At 43.3% G+C, this 12849-nt stretch overlaps 1 protein-coding gene across 3 annotated transcripts in view; it reads right to left on the bottom strand.

The window, feature by feature from the left end:
* The window catches only part of Znhit6 (zinc finger HIT-type containing 6), a 46061-nt gene extending 40721 nt beyond the window's left edge, over positions 1–5340 (bottom strand). Inside the window, exons 1-5 of one of the 3 annotated variants that reach the window (XM_042280060.2) lie at positions 5219–5340; positions 4521–4666; positions 3299–3364; positions 3110–3216; positions 2940–3025 (exon numbers count right to left, since the gene is read on the bottom strand). In XM_042280060.2, the coding sequence (XP_042135994.1) occupies positions 2940–3025; positions 3110–3216; positions 3299–3364; positions 4521–4645 (384 nt within the window). In that variant the 5' untranslated portion in view covers positions 4646–4666; positions 5219–5340. The other 2 variants (XM_076575111.1, XM_006984742.4) reach the window with 2 other exon arrangements.
* Positions 5341–12849: the final 7509 nt, after the last annotated feature.

The following is a 12849-nucleotide window of genomic DNA, read 5'->3' as shown; positions in this document are numbered from 1 at the left end:
AGGCTGATGATGCCTCGGTGGGTCAAGTTTACTGCCCAAGTATGAAGAACTGTTTGAAATCAGAGAAGTCGCACAAAGCTTGGTGTGGTAGCAAAGTCAGCTATCCCAGTGTCCTATGGAGAGCCAGGAGCCAGGAGAAGAAGTAAAGAAGAGGGCCAGTTCCAGAGGCCGGCCTGTGACCTCCACACATGTGCCACGCCATGCGTCTGCCCACACTGACACACAGACAAAGGGAACAGAAAGCTGAACAAGATGAACAAAAGGCTTAAGCGCACACTTACAAAGAGGAAATCTGAATGTCCAATAAAAAGATGTTTCTTCTCAAAAGGAGTAGGTGAATTGTAAAATTAAAACCCAATACAATCCTAAAGCAATCAGACTTAAAAAAAAAACTTAAAAGCTGGACCAAATTTAGACATAATTGGTCAGAATGAAAATTGGTAATAATATGCCGGATAGTAGTGGCATACATTTTTAATCCCAGCACTCAGGAGGTCCAGGCAGAGGCAGGCGGATCTCTTGAGTTCTAGGCCAGCCTGGTCTACAGAGTGAGTTTCAAAACAGCCAGGAACCATGTCGTGAATCCCTCACCCCAAAAGAAGAAAGAAAACTGGTAATAATCACTACAGAGCAAGTTTTATTAATATCCAGTCAAATTAAGGACAGGAACACAGTGCAACAAAACAATTCCACGTTTAAGTATAAACCCTAGAATTTGAATTACAGACCATAATTCAAAACCTAAAATATTCCCAATAGTAGGCGTTTTTCAAAACGTTTGTGGTTGTTATGAAACCTCATCCCTGAACAACAGAGTGAGCAAAGGTATGGTTCCAAGACAACTCTGGAAAGGAGACTGGGACAGCGCAGCACACCAGAAGGTGACAAGGAACACCAGTGAGGCAGGAACATCCTTGTCCCAGGCCCAGTGGCAATTACACAGATTCTCACTACATCATGAATCATAACACTATATTTCCATTTTATGATTCTTTAACATATGCTGTATTTTACAATAAAAATAGAACTTAGTGATGTTTAATTTAACCTGAGTAGTAGTAAGTAATGCCACATGGTAACTTTCTACATGTGTATTATCATCTTGGTACCAATAATATAGGTGTGTGAAAGGTACTGAAAATCCTCACTTCTACACTAAAATGGTCTCTGATTCAATCACAGTATTAATGAATTTCTCAGGTACCAAATATCTTATGTGTGTAATCTTTAATTATTCTAGTATTTAAGGGAAGCAAGACTATGACACAGGGTCCTGTTAACTTTTTGTCAAAACTGGAATCACATTACTTTCCAATTATTTCTAAAAGCATACACAAGAAGCCACCACCATCTCTCATAGGGCATACACCCCCGAAACTATACTTCATGCTTCAGTCATCCACTGTGGTTCCTTGACCCCAACCAAGCAGCCAAAGTGACCTTTTTTTTTTTTTTTCTCAAAAAGTATTTTATTTTATTTTATGTGCATGAGTGTTTGTGTGCATGCATGTATGTGCATCATGTGTGTGCCTGGTGCTTTTGGAGACCAGAAGAGGGCACTGGAGCCTCTGGAGCAGGAGTCACAGGGGATTGTACAGCTCTGTGTAGTCCAGCCCTCTGCAAGATCATGTTCATTAACTGCTGAGCCACCTCTCCAGGCTCAAGAGAGCTCCTTTAAAGAAAAAAACTGCTCAACCCCTCCCTTGTTTTTATTTATTTATTTACTTGTTTGTTGTTGTTGTTGTTGAGACAGGGTTTCTCTGTGTATCCCTGCCTGTCCTTTCTCTGTAGACTTTGCTGGACTCAGAAATTTGCCTACCTCTGCCTTCCGAGTGCTGGGATTAAAGGTGAATACCACCATCACCAGACTTTTTTTCTTTTTTGAGAAAAGGTCTCAGCTGGGCAGTGGTGGCACACGCCTTTAATCCCAGCACTCAGGAGGCAGAGGCAGGCGGATCTCTGTGAGTTTGAGGCCAGCCTGGTCTATAGGGAGAGAGTTCCAGGGCAGCCTGGAACAGTAGAAACCCTGTCTTGAAACAAACAAACATAAAAAGGTCTCACATACCACTGAGTAGCCTAGAACTCAAAGCCTCACCCACCTCTTGGTTTCCTGAGTGCTGCATTAAAGGCTCCACCACACCCAGCCTCCCTTGGTCTCCTGTTTGCTTAGAAAGCTTGGGAACTCTTTTTTTTGTTTTGTTTTTTGTTTTTTTTTGGTTTTTCGAAACAAGGTTTCTCTGTGTAGTTTTGGTGCCTGTCCTGGATTTCACTCTGTAGCCCAGGCTGGCCTCGAACTCACAGAGATCTGCCTGGCTCTGCCTTCAGTGCTGGGATTAAAGGCGTGTGCCACAGCCGCCTGGCCATGCTTGGGAACTCTTGCAGGCCTCCCTAGCCCCTGTTTAGCATTCCTCCCCACTCATTATTCTTCAGTTATCCTGCCCCTTGTAGTCCTCCAAACATACACACCAGTTCCCAACATGCATCTTTTTTGAGTCAAAGTCTAGCTATGTCTTCCTCCAAGTGCCGGGTCACAGGCTTGTGCCACTTTTGCCTATGTTTCTACCCAGAAAAGTTTCCTGCCAAACGTCTCCAACTATCTCTTTCACACCATTAAGATCACTGCCTGACTGTCCCCAATCAGAGACACTGGTCATCATCACTGTGTTGACAATCATACCCTGAACAGTTCATGCCCCTCACACAGCACTGTTTTCTTTACTCTTTTGACTCATCCTAATTTTCTACACGCACTTAAATCTATAAGAAATTATATCTGTTGTTCTACATATCCGGACTCTTCCACTTAACTAACTCCTACTTTGGATCTATCTTGAATAAGCAGGACAGTCTCAGATCAGGGTGGCCACTTGATATAGCTGAGAAGTGAATAAACCGACTGAAAGACATTTTAACTTGAAAAGATCAGAAGAAATACTTACATATTTTTTGCGCTTTGGTCTTTTCAAAAAAGTGTCTCTTGAAACTTGGTCTGCTGTTCTTGCCACGTCTTCCAAAAATCGATAGTCTTGGAATTTCAGAAGGAGAAATTAACAAGTGACACATGCCAGGCGGCCAGAAAGCATTTATGTGTTGTGCACAAACGACTCACCACTTAGGAGATTCATCTCAGTAAAGTGCTGTAGTGAGACGTAAGCAGTTTTATCTCGGACTCCATTACAAGGCAGTTCTGCTTTGTGTTTCTTTACACAGGGCAAACTGCAGAAACAAACAGGAAGCAGTTTTCTATCTGAAGTAAGTGCAGGCAGGAAGGGAATAAGGCAGAAAGTTACATATTTACCTGCAGGAATATCGAAGGCAGCGTGGACATCTGTACTTGGCTTCTTCTGTCCCACAAGTCTGACACCTGTAAAAGTTCACCTGTGACTTAATACTCAAAAATGAAGTCCACTTACAGTCTCTGAATACTGACTCAAGGATATTCACAGTTTACAGGCAGGTAGTCAAAGCAAATAAAGCAGGTTAGCAACGTTGATAAAATACTCGATAGCTGTCACTGAAAATTAGGAAAATGTTTGCAAATGACATTTACAATGAAATGCAATTCAAGAAAACTATATATATATATATATCACTCTATATATCTCTATCTCTATCTATCTATCTATCTATCTATCTATCTATCTATCTATCTATCTATCGATATATATATATATCTCAGGGATAGAGTGCTTGCCTAGCAAGCACAAGACCCTGGGTTCTGTCCTCAGCTCCATAAAAAAAAAAGAAAAAACATCTCTTTTTGACTTCTTTTTCTACTGTAATTAGAGAATAACATGAATTGGTAATTTTTTAAATTTGTAATTCATGGAGCTTTTGTGTGTGTCTAGAAGCTACATTTGGATATTTTAAAAGCATATGCACCAGCAAAAGATAGGATGAGGCACAGCCTAGTCTAATAGTAATGTGTGCCCTTTCAGAAAGTCCACATCTAATTTAGAATGGACACCAAAATAACCCGGAGATGGTATTACTCATCTTCTGTTCTCAACCAAAGCACAGGTCGCTCAGCTCAAGCTGTTTGAGACATAATCTGATCACAATTTGATCCTCTGTGCTATCATATGAGCACAGGAAAGAAACTACATCAAGAAATAAACATTCATAGGAGCCATGAAAAAATTCAAGAGGAAGTTGAAACTGTCTATTAACTCCACCCACTTTTTCATTGTTGGCTTTTATTAGCTGTCCCCCAATTCCCATTTTCTCTAGCAGACAGAGGCTCTACACAACAGCTTCACAGCTAACAAGATTTGGTTCCACAAAGGTCTCTGATCCCCAGAATTTTCACTCCCTAACTTGACCATGTTGGACACTGCCACTTCACACAGTGTTCCTGAATTTGTGGTCTTACAGTACCCTTTCCAAGCCCGACTCAACACCACCATTCAGACTTCAGGCCCCCACTTCATGCCTGGTTTAGTTTACTCCACTTTCTGCTGCTACGGTGGCTTCCTCCACTCAATGTTCTATCTCCCATCTGGGGTTTCTCCCTGCCCTACCTTGACATGGCCAGTTTCCTCTTGCAGCCCACTCGGGGATTCATCTGAGGCTCTTCCTTCACCTTCCTGTCATCCATCACTTCTCTCTTGAGGCAGGCCTCTTCCTTGACGTGCACTCCATCCATCACCTGCTCCTCCTTTACGTTCTGACCAACAAACAACTCCTGTTTGACGTCCAGGTCCTCCTCCTTCACTCCTTCCCAGTCCATCACCTCCTCCTTCACCTTCACGGTCTCCACCTTTACTTCCGGCTCATCCACCGGCTCTTGTTTCACCACCAGGCTACCATCCGCCTCCTGCTTCACCTCCACCACGCCTACTTTCTCATCCTTCACCTCAGGCCCGCCCTCCACCTCCGGCTTTACCCAGTAGCCGTCCGACAGGCCACCGTCTATATCCGACCAGTCCACCACTTCCTGCTTCACCACCGCTAAGTCCATCTTTATCTCCTGCACATCCTCTGTGGTCGGAGCTCCTGTCAGTCCGTTCCTCTCCTCTCCATCGCCAGCCTCGGGGCGCCCACCTAAGTCCCAGGCTCCGTCCCCACCAGCCTCGGGCCTCGGCCGCGCCCCCTCCGCCACCCTCCGGGGACCTCCTCCCGGAGTCCCTTCCTCCTCAGCTGCAAGCTCCATGGGCTCGCGAGCCTCGGCTGGAGCTGCCACTCCGTCCTCCACTGCCGCGCTACCAAGAGGGATTACCAAAGGAGTCACCGACAGCGCCACACGTGTGCCAAGCCGAGCCCGCAAGCTCTGCACGCCCGCTAGGAGCGGGGTGAGCCGTAAAGCAACTCTTCGGCGCCACGACTCTTCACGACTCGTGGAGTTCTTTACGGCTGCGGTTTTTTTTTTTTTTTTTTTTTTTTTTTTGCAGCCGCATCTCTGAGGGTCATGAGAGACCACGCCCAGGCTTCAGAATTGGTGTCCTGGGTACTGAAATGACAGTCTCGAAATCAGATGACCAGCTTTAGTCCGTCCTGAGAATTAGATCTAATAATGGAGGACAGCCTCCCATGTTCCTCTAAAATTTAGACCGTCTAAACTGGTGGCTCTCAACCTACCTAGTCCTGCAACCTTTACTACAGTTCATGTTGCTGTGAGCCCCCCACCCAACCATGGAATTGTTTACGTTGCTACTGCATAACTGTAATTTTGCTACTGTTATTCGTCGTAATGTAAATGTTTTTGGAGATAGAGGCTTGCCAAAGGGATCGCGACCGGCAGGTCGAAAACCATTGCTCTAAACTGTTTTTGTTGTTGTTGTTTGGTTGGTTGGTTGCTTTTCTTTTCTTTTTTTTTTTTTTTTTCTTTATTTTTCGAGACAGGGTTTTTCTGTGTAGTTTTGGTGCCTGCCCTGGAGCTCGCTCTCTAGACCAGGCTGGCCTCGAACTCACAGAGATCCGGCTGGCTCTGCCTCCCGAGTGCTGGGATTAAAGGCGTGCACCACTGCTGTGGACTCTAAACTGTTTCTCAACCTATATGCTAGGGACCAAGGTAAGAAAACGCCTTTATGTGTGGGTGGTGGTGCACACCTTTAATTCCAGCACATGGGAGGCAGAGGCACAGGGATCTCTTGAGTTTGAGCCCAGCCAGGATTACACAGAGAAACCCTGTCTCAAAAACTAAAAACCAACCAACCAAAGAAAGAAAACGCCTTTAACCCCAGCATTTAGGAGCTAGAGGCAGGAGGATCCCTGTAATTTAAAGGCCGGCCCAGTCTACATAGTAAGTTCTGGGTCAACCAGTGCTACATAGTGAGACCCTGTTTGAAAAACAAAACAGACAGGGAGAAGGAAGAAGAGGAAGGGGACCAGGAGAGGGGAGAGATGCACTTCTGCAAGGATTACATGAAACCGTGCCTGCGAATCATCTACTACTACCAGCAGCTGAAACACTGGCTGTTACAGGCTAATAATATCCCCTCAAATCCATATGCTGAAACCCTTACTCCCTAATACCTCACAATTTTGACTATATTTTGGAGTGAGGCCTTCAAATGCATACGGGTTAAGACGAAGCAATTATAGTGGGCCCTAAGCCAATCTGACTGGTGCATTATTTAATAAGAAATTTGCATACAAGTGGGGTGAATGCGCATAGAGAATGAGTACTGGAATGGGGTGAGAATAGGTCATCTGTTTGCCAACCCAGGTAGCCTAACAAAGAAACTTCTGAATCCTTGGCCTTGGACTTCCATAGCTACTTGAACTTCGAGAAAATAAAAATGGTCTTTGCTTAAGCCGTCCAGTTTGTGCTACCATGCTGTCATGTTGCTGCAGTAAACTGACACACTGCCAACCACCATAAAGGACTGGGACCTGCTGCTGTGTGACGATATTGCTGGGGAAGAAGTGAACAGATGTGTGTTCACCCCAGGGAGGGACCAACGACAGTCCGAAGTGAGGATTCCACCGAAGTTCATCTTGGTGAGCCCGTGAGTACTCACAGAAGTTTCATCCTTAGTCCTACAAATAACATAGTTTTGTTCTAGTTAATGGCAGAATAATAGTGTGTGTATGTATATGCCACATTTTCTTTATTTGTTAATCTACTGATGGATACCTAGGCTGATGCCATATCTAGGCTGTTGTGAATCATGTTTCATCAACATAAATGAGCAGGTTTCTTCTTTTTTTCCTTCTTTTCTTTTCTCTTTCTTCCTTTCTTCCTTTCTTCCTTTCTTCCTTTCTTCCTTCCTTCCTTCCTTCCTTCCTTCCTTCCTTCCTTCCTTCCTTTCTTTCTTTCTTTCTTTCTTTCTTTCTTTCTTTCTTTCTTTCTTTCTTTTTTTTTTTTTTTTGGTTTTTCGAGACAGGGCTTCTCTGTAGCTTTGGTGCCTGTCCTGGATCTTGCTCTGTAGACCAGGCTGGCCTTGAACTCACAGAGATCCACCTGCCTCTGCCTCCTGAGTGCTGGGATTAAAGGTATGTGCTACCACTGCCTGGCCTTTCTTTCTTTTTTTCTGTTTTTCTTTCTTTTTCTTCTTTTCTTCCCCCTCCTCCTCCTTTTTTTCCTCCTCCTCCTCCTTTTCCTCCTCCCCCCTCCTCTCCTTTTTGAAACAGGGTATCTCTGTGCAGTCCTAGAACTGGAACTCCCTGGACTGTTGCTGTCCTAGAACTTGCTCTGTAGACCTGGCTGGCCTTGAACTCACAGAGATCTGCCTGCCTCTGCCTCTGGAGCATAGGGATTAAAGGCGTGGGTCACCATGATGGACTTTTTACATGTGTTTATTTATTTTGATTTTTTAAGACAGGCTTTCTCTGTGTAGCTCTAGCTGTCCTGTAACCTGCTCTGTGTACCAGGCTGGCCTCGACCTCAGAGACTTGCCTGTGTCACCACACCCCCGCAGAAATGGGCAGGTTTCTGTGTCGTGTGCTGACTTAGATTCCTTCAGGTAGGGGGTACTACCGCTGGAGAAGACGGCAGCTTTTAGTTTTCTAAGGAACCCCTGTACTGGTTTCCATGGTGGCACACTAATTTACATCCATACCAACAGTAGATAAGTGTTCCTTTTTTCTCTATAGCCTCATCAGCGCGTGTGTGATTTACTGACAGCAGCTGTTCTGACTGGGGAAAGATGGAAGCTTAATGTACTCTGATTTGAAATCTTCTGACGGCTAAGGATATCAAGTATTTTTTCACATTTTTTGTCATTTAAATTTTTACTTATTATTATTGTATGTGTATATGATATATGTATGTGAGCACTTACATGTTATAGTGAACATGTGGATGACAGAGGGCAACACTGGAGAATCTCTTCTCTCCTGCCTGCTTGTGGTTCTGGGGACTGAATTCAGATTGGCAGGGTTGCATGGCAAGAGCCTTTACCTAATGAGCCATTCTGCTGCTAATGCACTGAACGTTTGTGCTTCTCTGAGAACTGTTCAGGTCATTTGCCTTTTGTGGAATGTACTTTTTTTTTGGTTTTGGTGTTTGCTTTTTGAGCTCTTATTTTACCGATTATTTTAAACATTATTTATGTGTATGTGTGTGTGTGTGTGTGTGTGTGTGTGTGTGTGTATGTGTGTGTGTGTGTGTGTGTGTGTACATATGAGAGAGAGCCACAGCGCACATGTGAAGATCAAAGGAAAATCTGTGTCGGGTTCTCTCCTTCTACCACATGGGGGTGAACTCAGGCCACCACCAAGCTTAGCAGAATGCGCCTACGATGGATGGTGCCTGGACTGAATCTACCAAGTTGAACTCAATCCTCAGGGGAGTCTTTGCCATGGAGGAGATGGGAATGGGGGGTGGGCTGGGGAGAAAGGGGGGTGGGGGGGCAGGGAGAATAAGGGAATCCGTGGCTGATAAGTAAAATTAAATTAAATTATAAAATAAAATTTAAAACAAAGGTATAGCCCCACAGGCTCAGATATTTGAATGCCTCGTTCCTAGTTGGTGGAATGTTTAGGGAAAGATTAGGAGGTATGGCCTTGTTGGAGTAGGTGTGGTCTTGTTAGAAAAAAATGTGTTACTGGGAGTAGGAAACAGGTCTAGGGTCAGTGGTGAGCTCAAGAATATATTGTTTAAATCTCTGTATGTTTATTTAGCTTCTTTTGTTATTGATATTCAGTTTTATTCTATCATGGTCTGATACTATCAAAGAAATTATTTTTATTTTTTTATGTTTTGGTATTTGTTAATGGCCAGTAAGTTAATGACCTGCTTTATGGCCAGGACAAAATCTGTTTTAGGGGAAGTTCCTTGGGTTACTGAGAAGATAGTACATTTTGTAGTAACTGCTGGATATGATACTTTATAGTGCTCTATCAAGTCTGTTTTATCTGTGGTGCAGTTTAACTCTGAAGTTTCTCTATAGATATTTTGCTTGCATAATCTATATATTAGTTAGTTAGAGTGGTATGCTGAAGTCATATATTGTATTGTATTAGTAACTATCTTTTTATGTCCAGTAGTGTTTTGTTTATGAAATTGGGCATGCCAACATTTGGTGAAGAAATATTTACTATCATTCTGTCTTGCTGTATTTGTTTGTTGTTAATATGTAGTGACCTTTATCTCTTCTGGGACACTGATTGGCATTCTACTTGTCATATAAGAATGGCCTTTGCTGCTTGTATCTTACATCTCCTTGCTCGATACGCACTTCTCCATCTTTTCACTTTTTCACTTTGCCAAGGAGATGTATCTTATAGACAACACAGAGTTGGGTCTTGTTTGGATATAGTAATCTGCATCTTTTAATTGGAGAGGTGGATTTTTTTTTGGGTCTTAGCCAGGTTGGCCTTGACCTCTTGACCTTATGGCAATATTCTCATTCTCTTGTTTCGAATTTCAGGCTGGAGTAACAGTCATTCACCATGCCTAATGCGTTGCAATCATTAATAGTCAGGCTTCTCATTGATCGGTATTTACTGATTCCTCTAAATTTGTTGGTTGTTATCTTGGTTTGCTTAAATACTGCTTTTTCTTGTTCTCTTACTCATCTTAGGAGCTCATTGGTTCACTGAGTTGAATATGTTTTTTTCCTCAGGTCTCTATTGTTCATCTGTTGTTTTTCTTGATATTTAGTTTTTCCTGAGCTCTTGTGGTTTGTGAGGTGTATCTTCCTCTTATATGTGTAGAATCCCTTCCTGTGTCTTCTACAGTTTTCTATCTCTTGGGTTAGTGGTCATGAACTATTTAAGTTTGTTTTTGCCATCGTTTTGGTTAATTTTGGTTGTTTGGTTAATCAACTTGATTACATCTCAGATCAACTAAAACCCAGGCTGGGGGCTACAAAGATAGCTCAGTGGTTAAGAGCATTTGCTACTCATCTAGAAGTCCTGGGTTTGGTTCCCAGCACCCACATCAAATGGCTTACAACACCCAAAACTTCAATATAAGGGGACTCAGTGCCCTCTTCTGACCTCTGGGGATACCAGGCACACACACACACACACACACACACACACACACACACACACACACACACACACACACTGTGCTTGCCTGGTATCCATCCTCAGAGGATACTTCAGTGTTTGCTCACATGTGTATGTATATATGCATGTGTGTGTGTATGTATATGTGTGTGTGTTGATTATACACACAAGCAAACAAACATTCATATACTTAAAATAAAGGCAAAGAAGTCCAAAACAAACAAACAAAAAACCAAGCTGGTGGACACTCCTGAGAGGGATTTTCTTAATCAGATTATTTGAAGCAGGAAGTCCCACCCTAAATCTTGGCAGTCCACCTAAAGGCCATGGAAGGAGGAAATTTGGCTTTTTGCCTACTTGCCTTCACTCTCAATATCCAGTTCGTCTATGCTACGGCTGAGTCATTCTATCATTGGTATTTGAACCAACTTCTTCAAGATTCCATTATAGACTGAAGATCAATAGCTCTCTGGGAATTCTCCAGGACTCCAGCACCAGATTGAAAACACAGACACCCAGCCTCACGGAATGAACAGATTACCAGATTCTAGGCCTTTCTGTCATTAGGTGGTTGTGGGGGTTTGAGTAATAACGGCCCTGTAGGCTCATATATTTGAATGCTCGGTCAGCAGGGAGTCGCACTATTTCAAAGACGATTAAGAGGTGTGGTCTTGTTGGAGTAGATGTGGCCTTGTTGGAGGAAGTGTGTCATTGCGAGTGGGTTTTGGGGTTTCAGAAGCCCAAGTCAGGCCTAGTGGCTCTCTCCCTTTCTGTTGCCTGTGAATCTGGGTGTAGAACTCTCAGCTCCTTCTCCAGCCCCATGTCTGCCTGCACACTGCCATGCTCCCACCATGGTGATAATGGACTAACCTCTGAACTGTAAGCTGGCTCCAGTTAAATGATTTCTTTATCAGAGTTGTCATGGCATCGCTTCACAGTAATAGAACAGTGATTAAGACAATCAATAGCCATTGTTGTATTACCTCACTATATTCTGTAAGCCAGTGTAATAAATCTTTCACTTCTCTCCCTTTAGAGAACCCTGACTAATACAGTCATGGAGTTAGTCAGGGTTCTGTCTATCAGTTACTCTTCTTGATGCTGTGAAAAATCCCTGACAGAAGCAGCTTCAGAAAGAGTTCATTTTGGTCCACAGTTTGAGGGTATATAGTTAAAGTTCATCCTGTCGGAGAAGACACGGTAGCTGGCGGCTGCTGGTTGCACTGCATCCTCATCAGGAGACAGACAGATGGATGCTAGTGCTACTGTTCAAAGGTCCCCAGGATGCTTAAAGGTCGTATGGTCTTTTTAACTTTGAGGCAAAATGGTACTGTTCAGATTTGAGAACCATTTGGTAAAGTCATTATAATTATACTTTTCACCATGACAGCTCTTTCAGGACTACTGAGCACATAAAATAGAATTATCTGAAATAATACAAGCTCTCAGCATAAAATACACAACTTAATGCGAAAGTAATGTAAATTATCTCATTAGTAATACTTTTGTAAGTGTTACAGCTCTGAAGGGAAAGGTATCCTGGTAATTGGAAACCAAGGAACACCCATAGCTCTGAAGGGAAAGGTATCTCAATAGAAGTGTTAAAGCTCTGTTCCAGTAGGGAAGGTTTCCCTAGCAAAGTGTTATAGTCCTTGCTCTGGGAAAGGTTTCCCTAATGCGAGTGTAATGACTCTGCTCCAGCAGGGGAGACTTTCCCCAGGGAGGTTGTTACAGTTCTGATCTGCTCCTGAGAAGTGTTACAGCTCTGCTCAGCTCCCCCAGAGTGTAACATCTCTGCTCCAGCAAGGGAAAGTTTCCCCAGCTGTTACAGTACTGATCTGCTCCTGAGAAGTGTTACAGCTCTGCTCAGCTCCGCTCCAACAAACCTCACTCAAGAGATTGATTGGGAGGGAGGAATCCGGGAGTGTGATTGATTGGGAGGGAGGAATCCGGGAGTGTGGTTGCCTTTGCCAGGGTGGAAAAAGGGCAGCCCCGAACTGAACAGGTACTGGGCTTATATAGTGTTTCTTAGGGGAGGATCTTTCTAAGGTGGAGATTTTCAGGGTGAGGATTGGTAGGATCTCTATTCCTGAGCTTGGGACAAGCTCAAAGATTGGTTGGATTCCATGCTCAGGGATTGGTTGGATTCCATGCTCAGGGATTGGTTGGATTCCATGCTCAGGGATTGGTTGGATTCCATGCTCAGGGATTGGTTGGATTTCAATTCCTGAGGTGGTTAGAGGCAGGGTGTGTTTTCTTGGCTCTGGTCTCAGGGCCAGGGTGTTCTTTTACTGGCCCTTTTTACCCTACAATTTTTATGTTGATTTCTTGTTATAATGATATTATTTTTGGTATAATGATATATGTTGTTGAAATTAATTTTACCTGTTTCTTTTTGCTTATTTAATTGAAGTTATTAGGGAAATTAAAATTATGTATGTATTATAT

The sequence above is a fragment of the Peromyscus maniculatus genome, chromosome 6, assembly GCF_049852395.1.
Source record: "Peromyscus maniculatus bairdii isolate BWxNUB_F1_BW_parent chromosome 6, HU_Pman_BW_mat_3.1, whole genome shotgun sequence".
NCBI classification, from domain to species: domain Eukaryota; kingdom Metazoa; phylum Chordata; class Mammalia; order Rodentia; family Cricetidae; genus Peromyscus; species Peromyscus maniculatus.
This window is presented reverse-complemented; position numbering and strand designations above follow the sequence as displayed.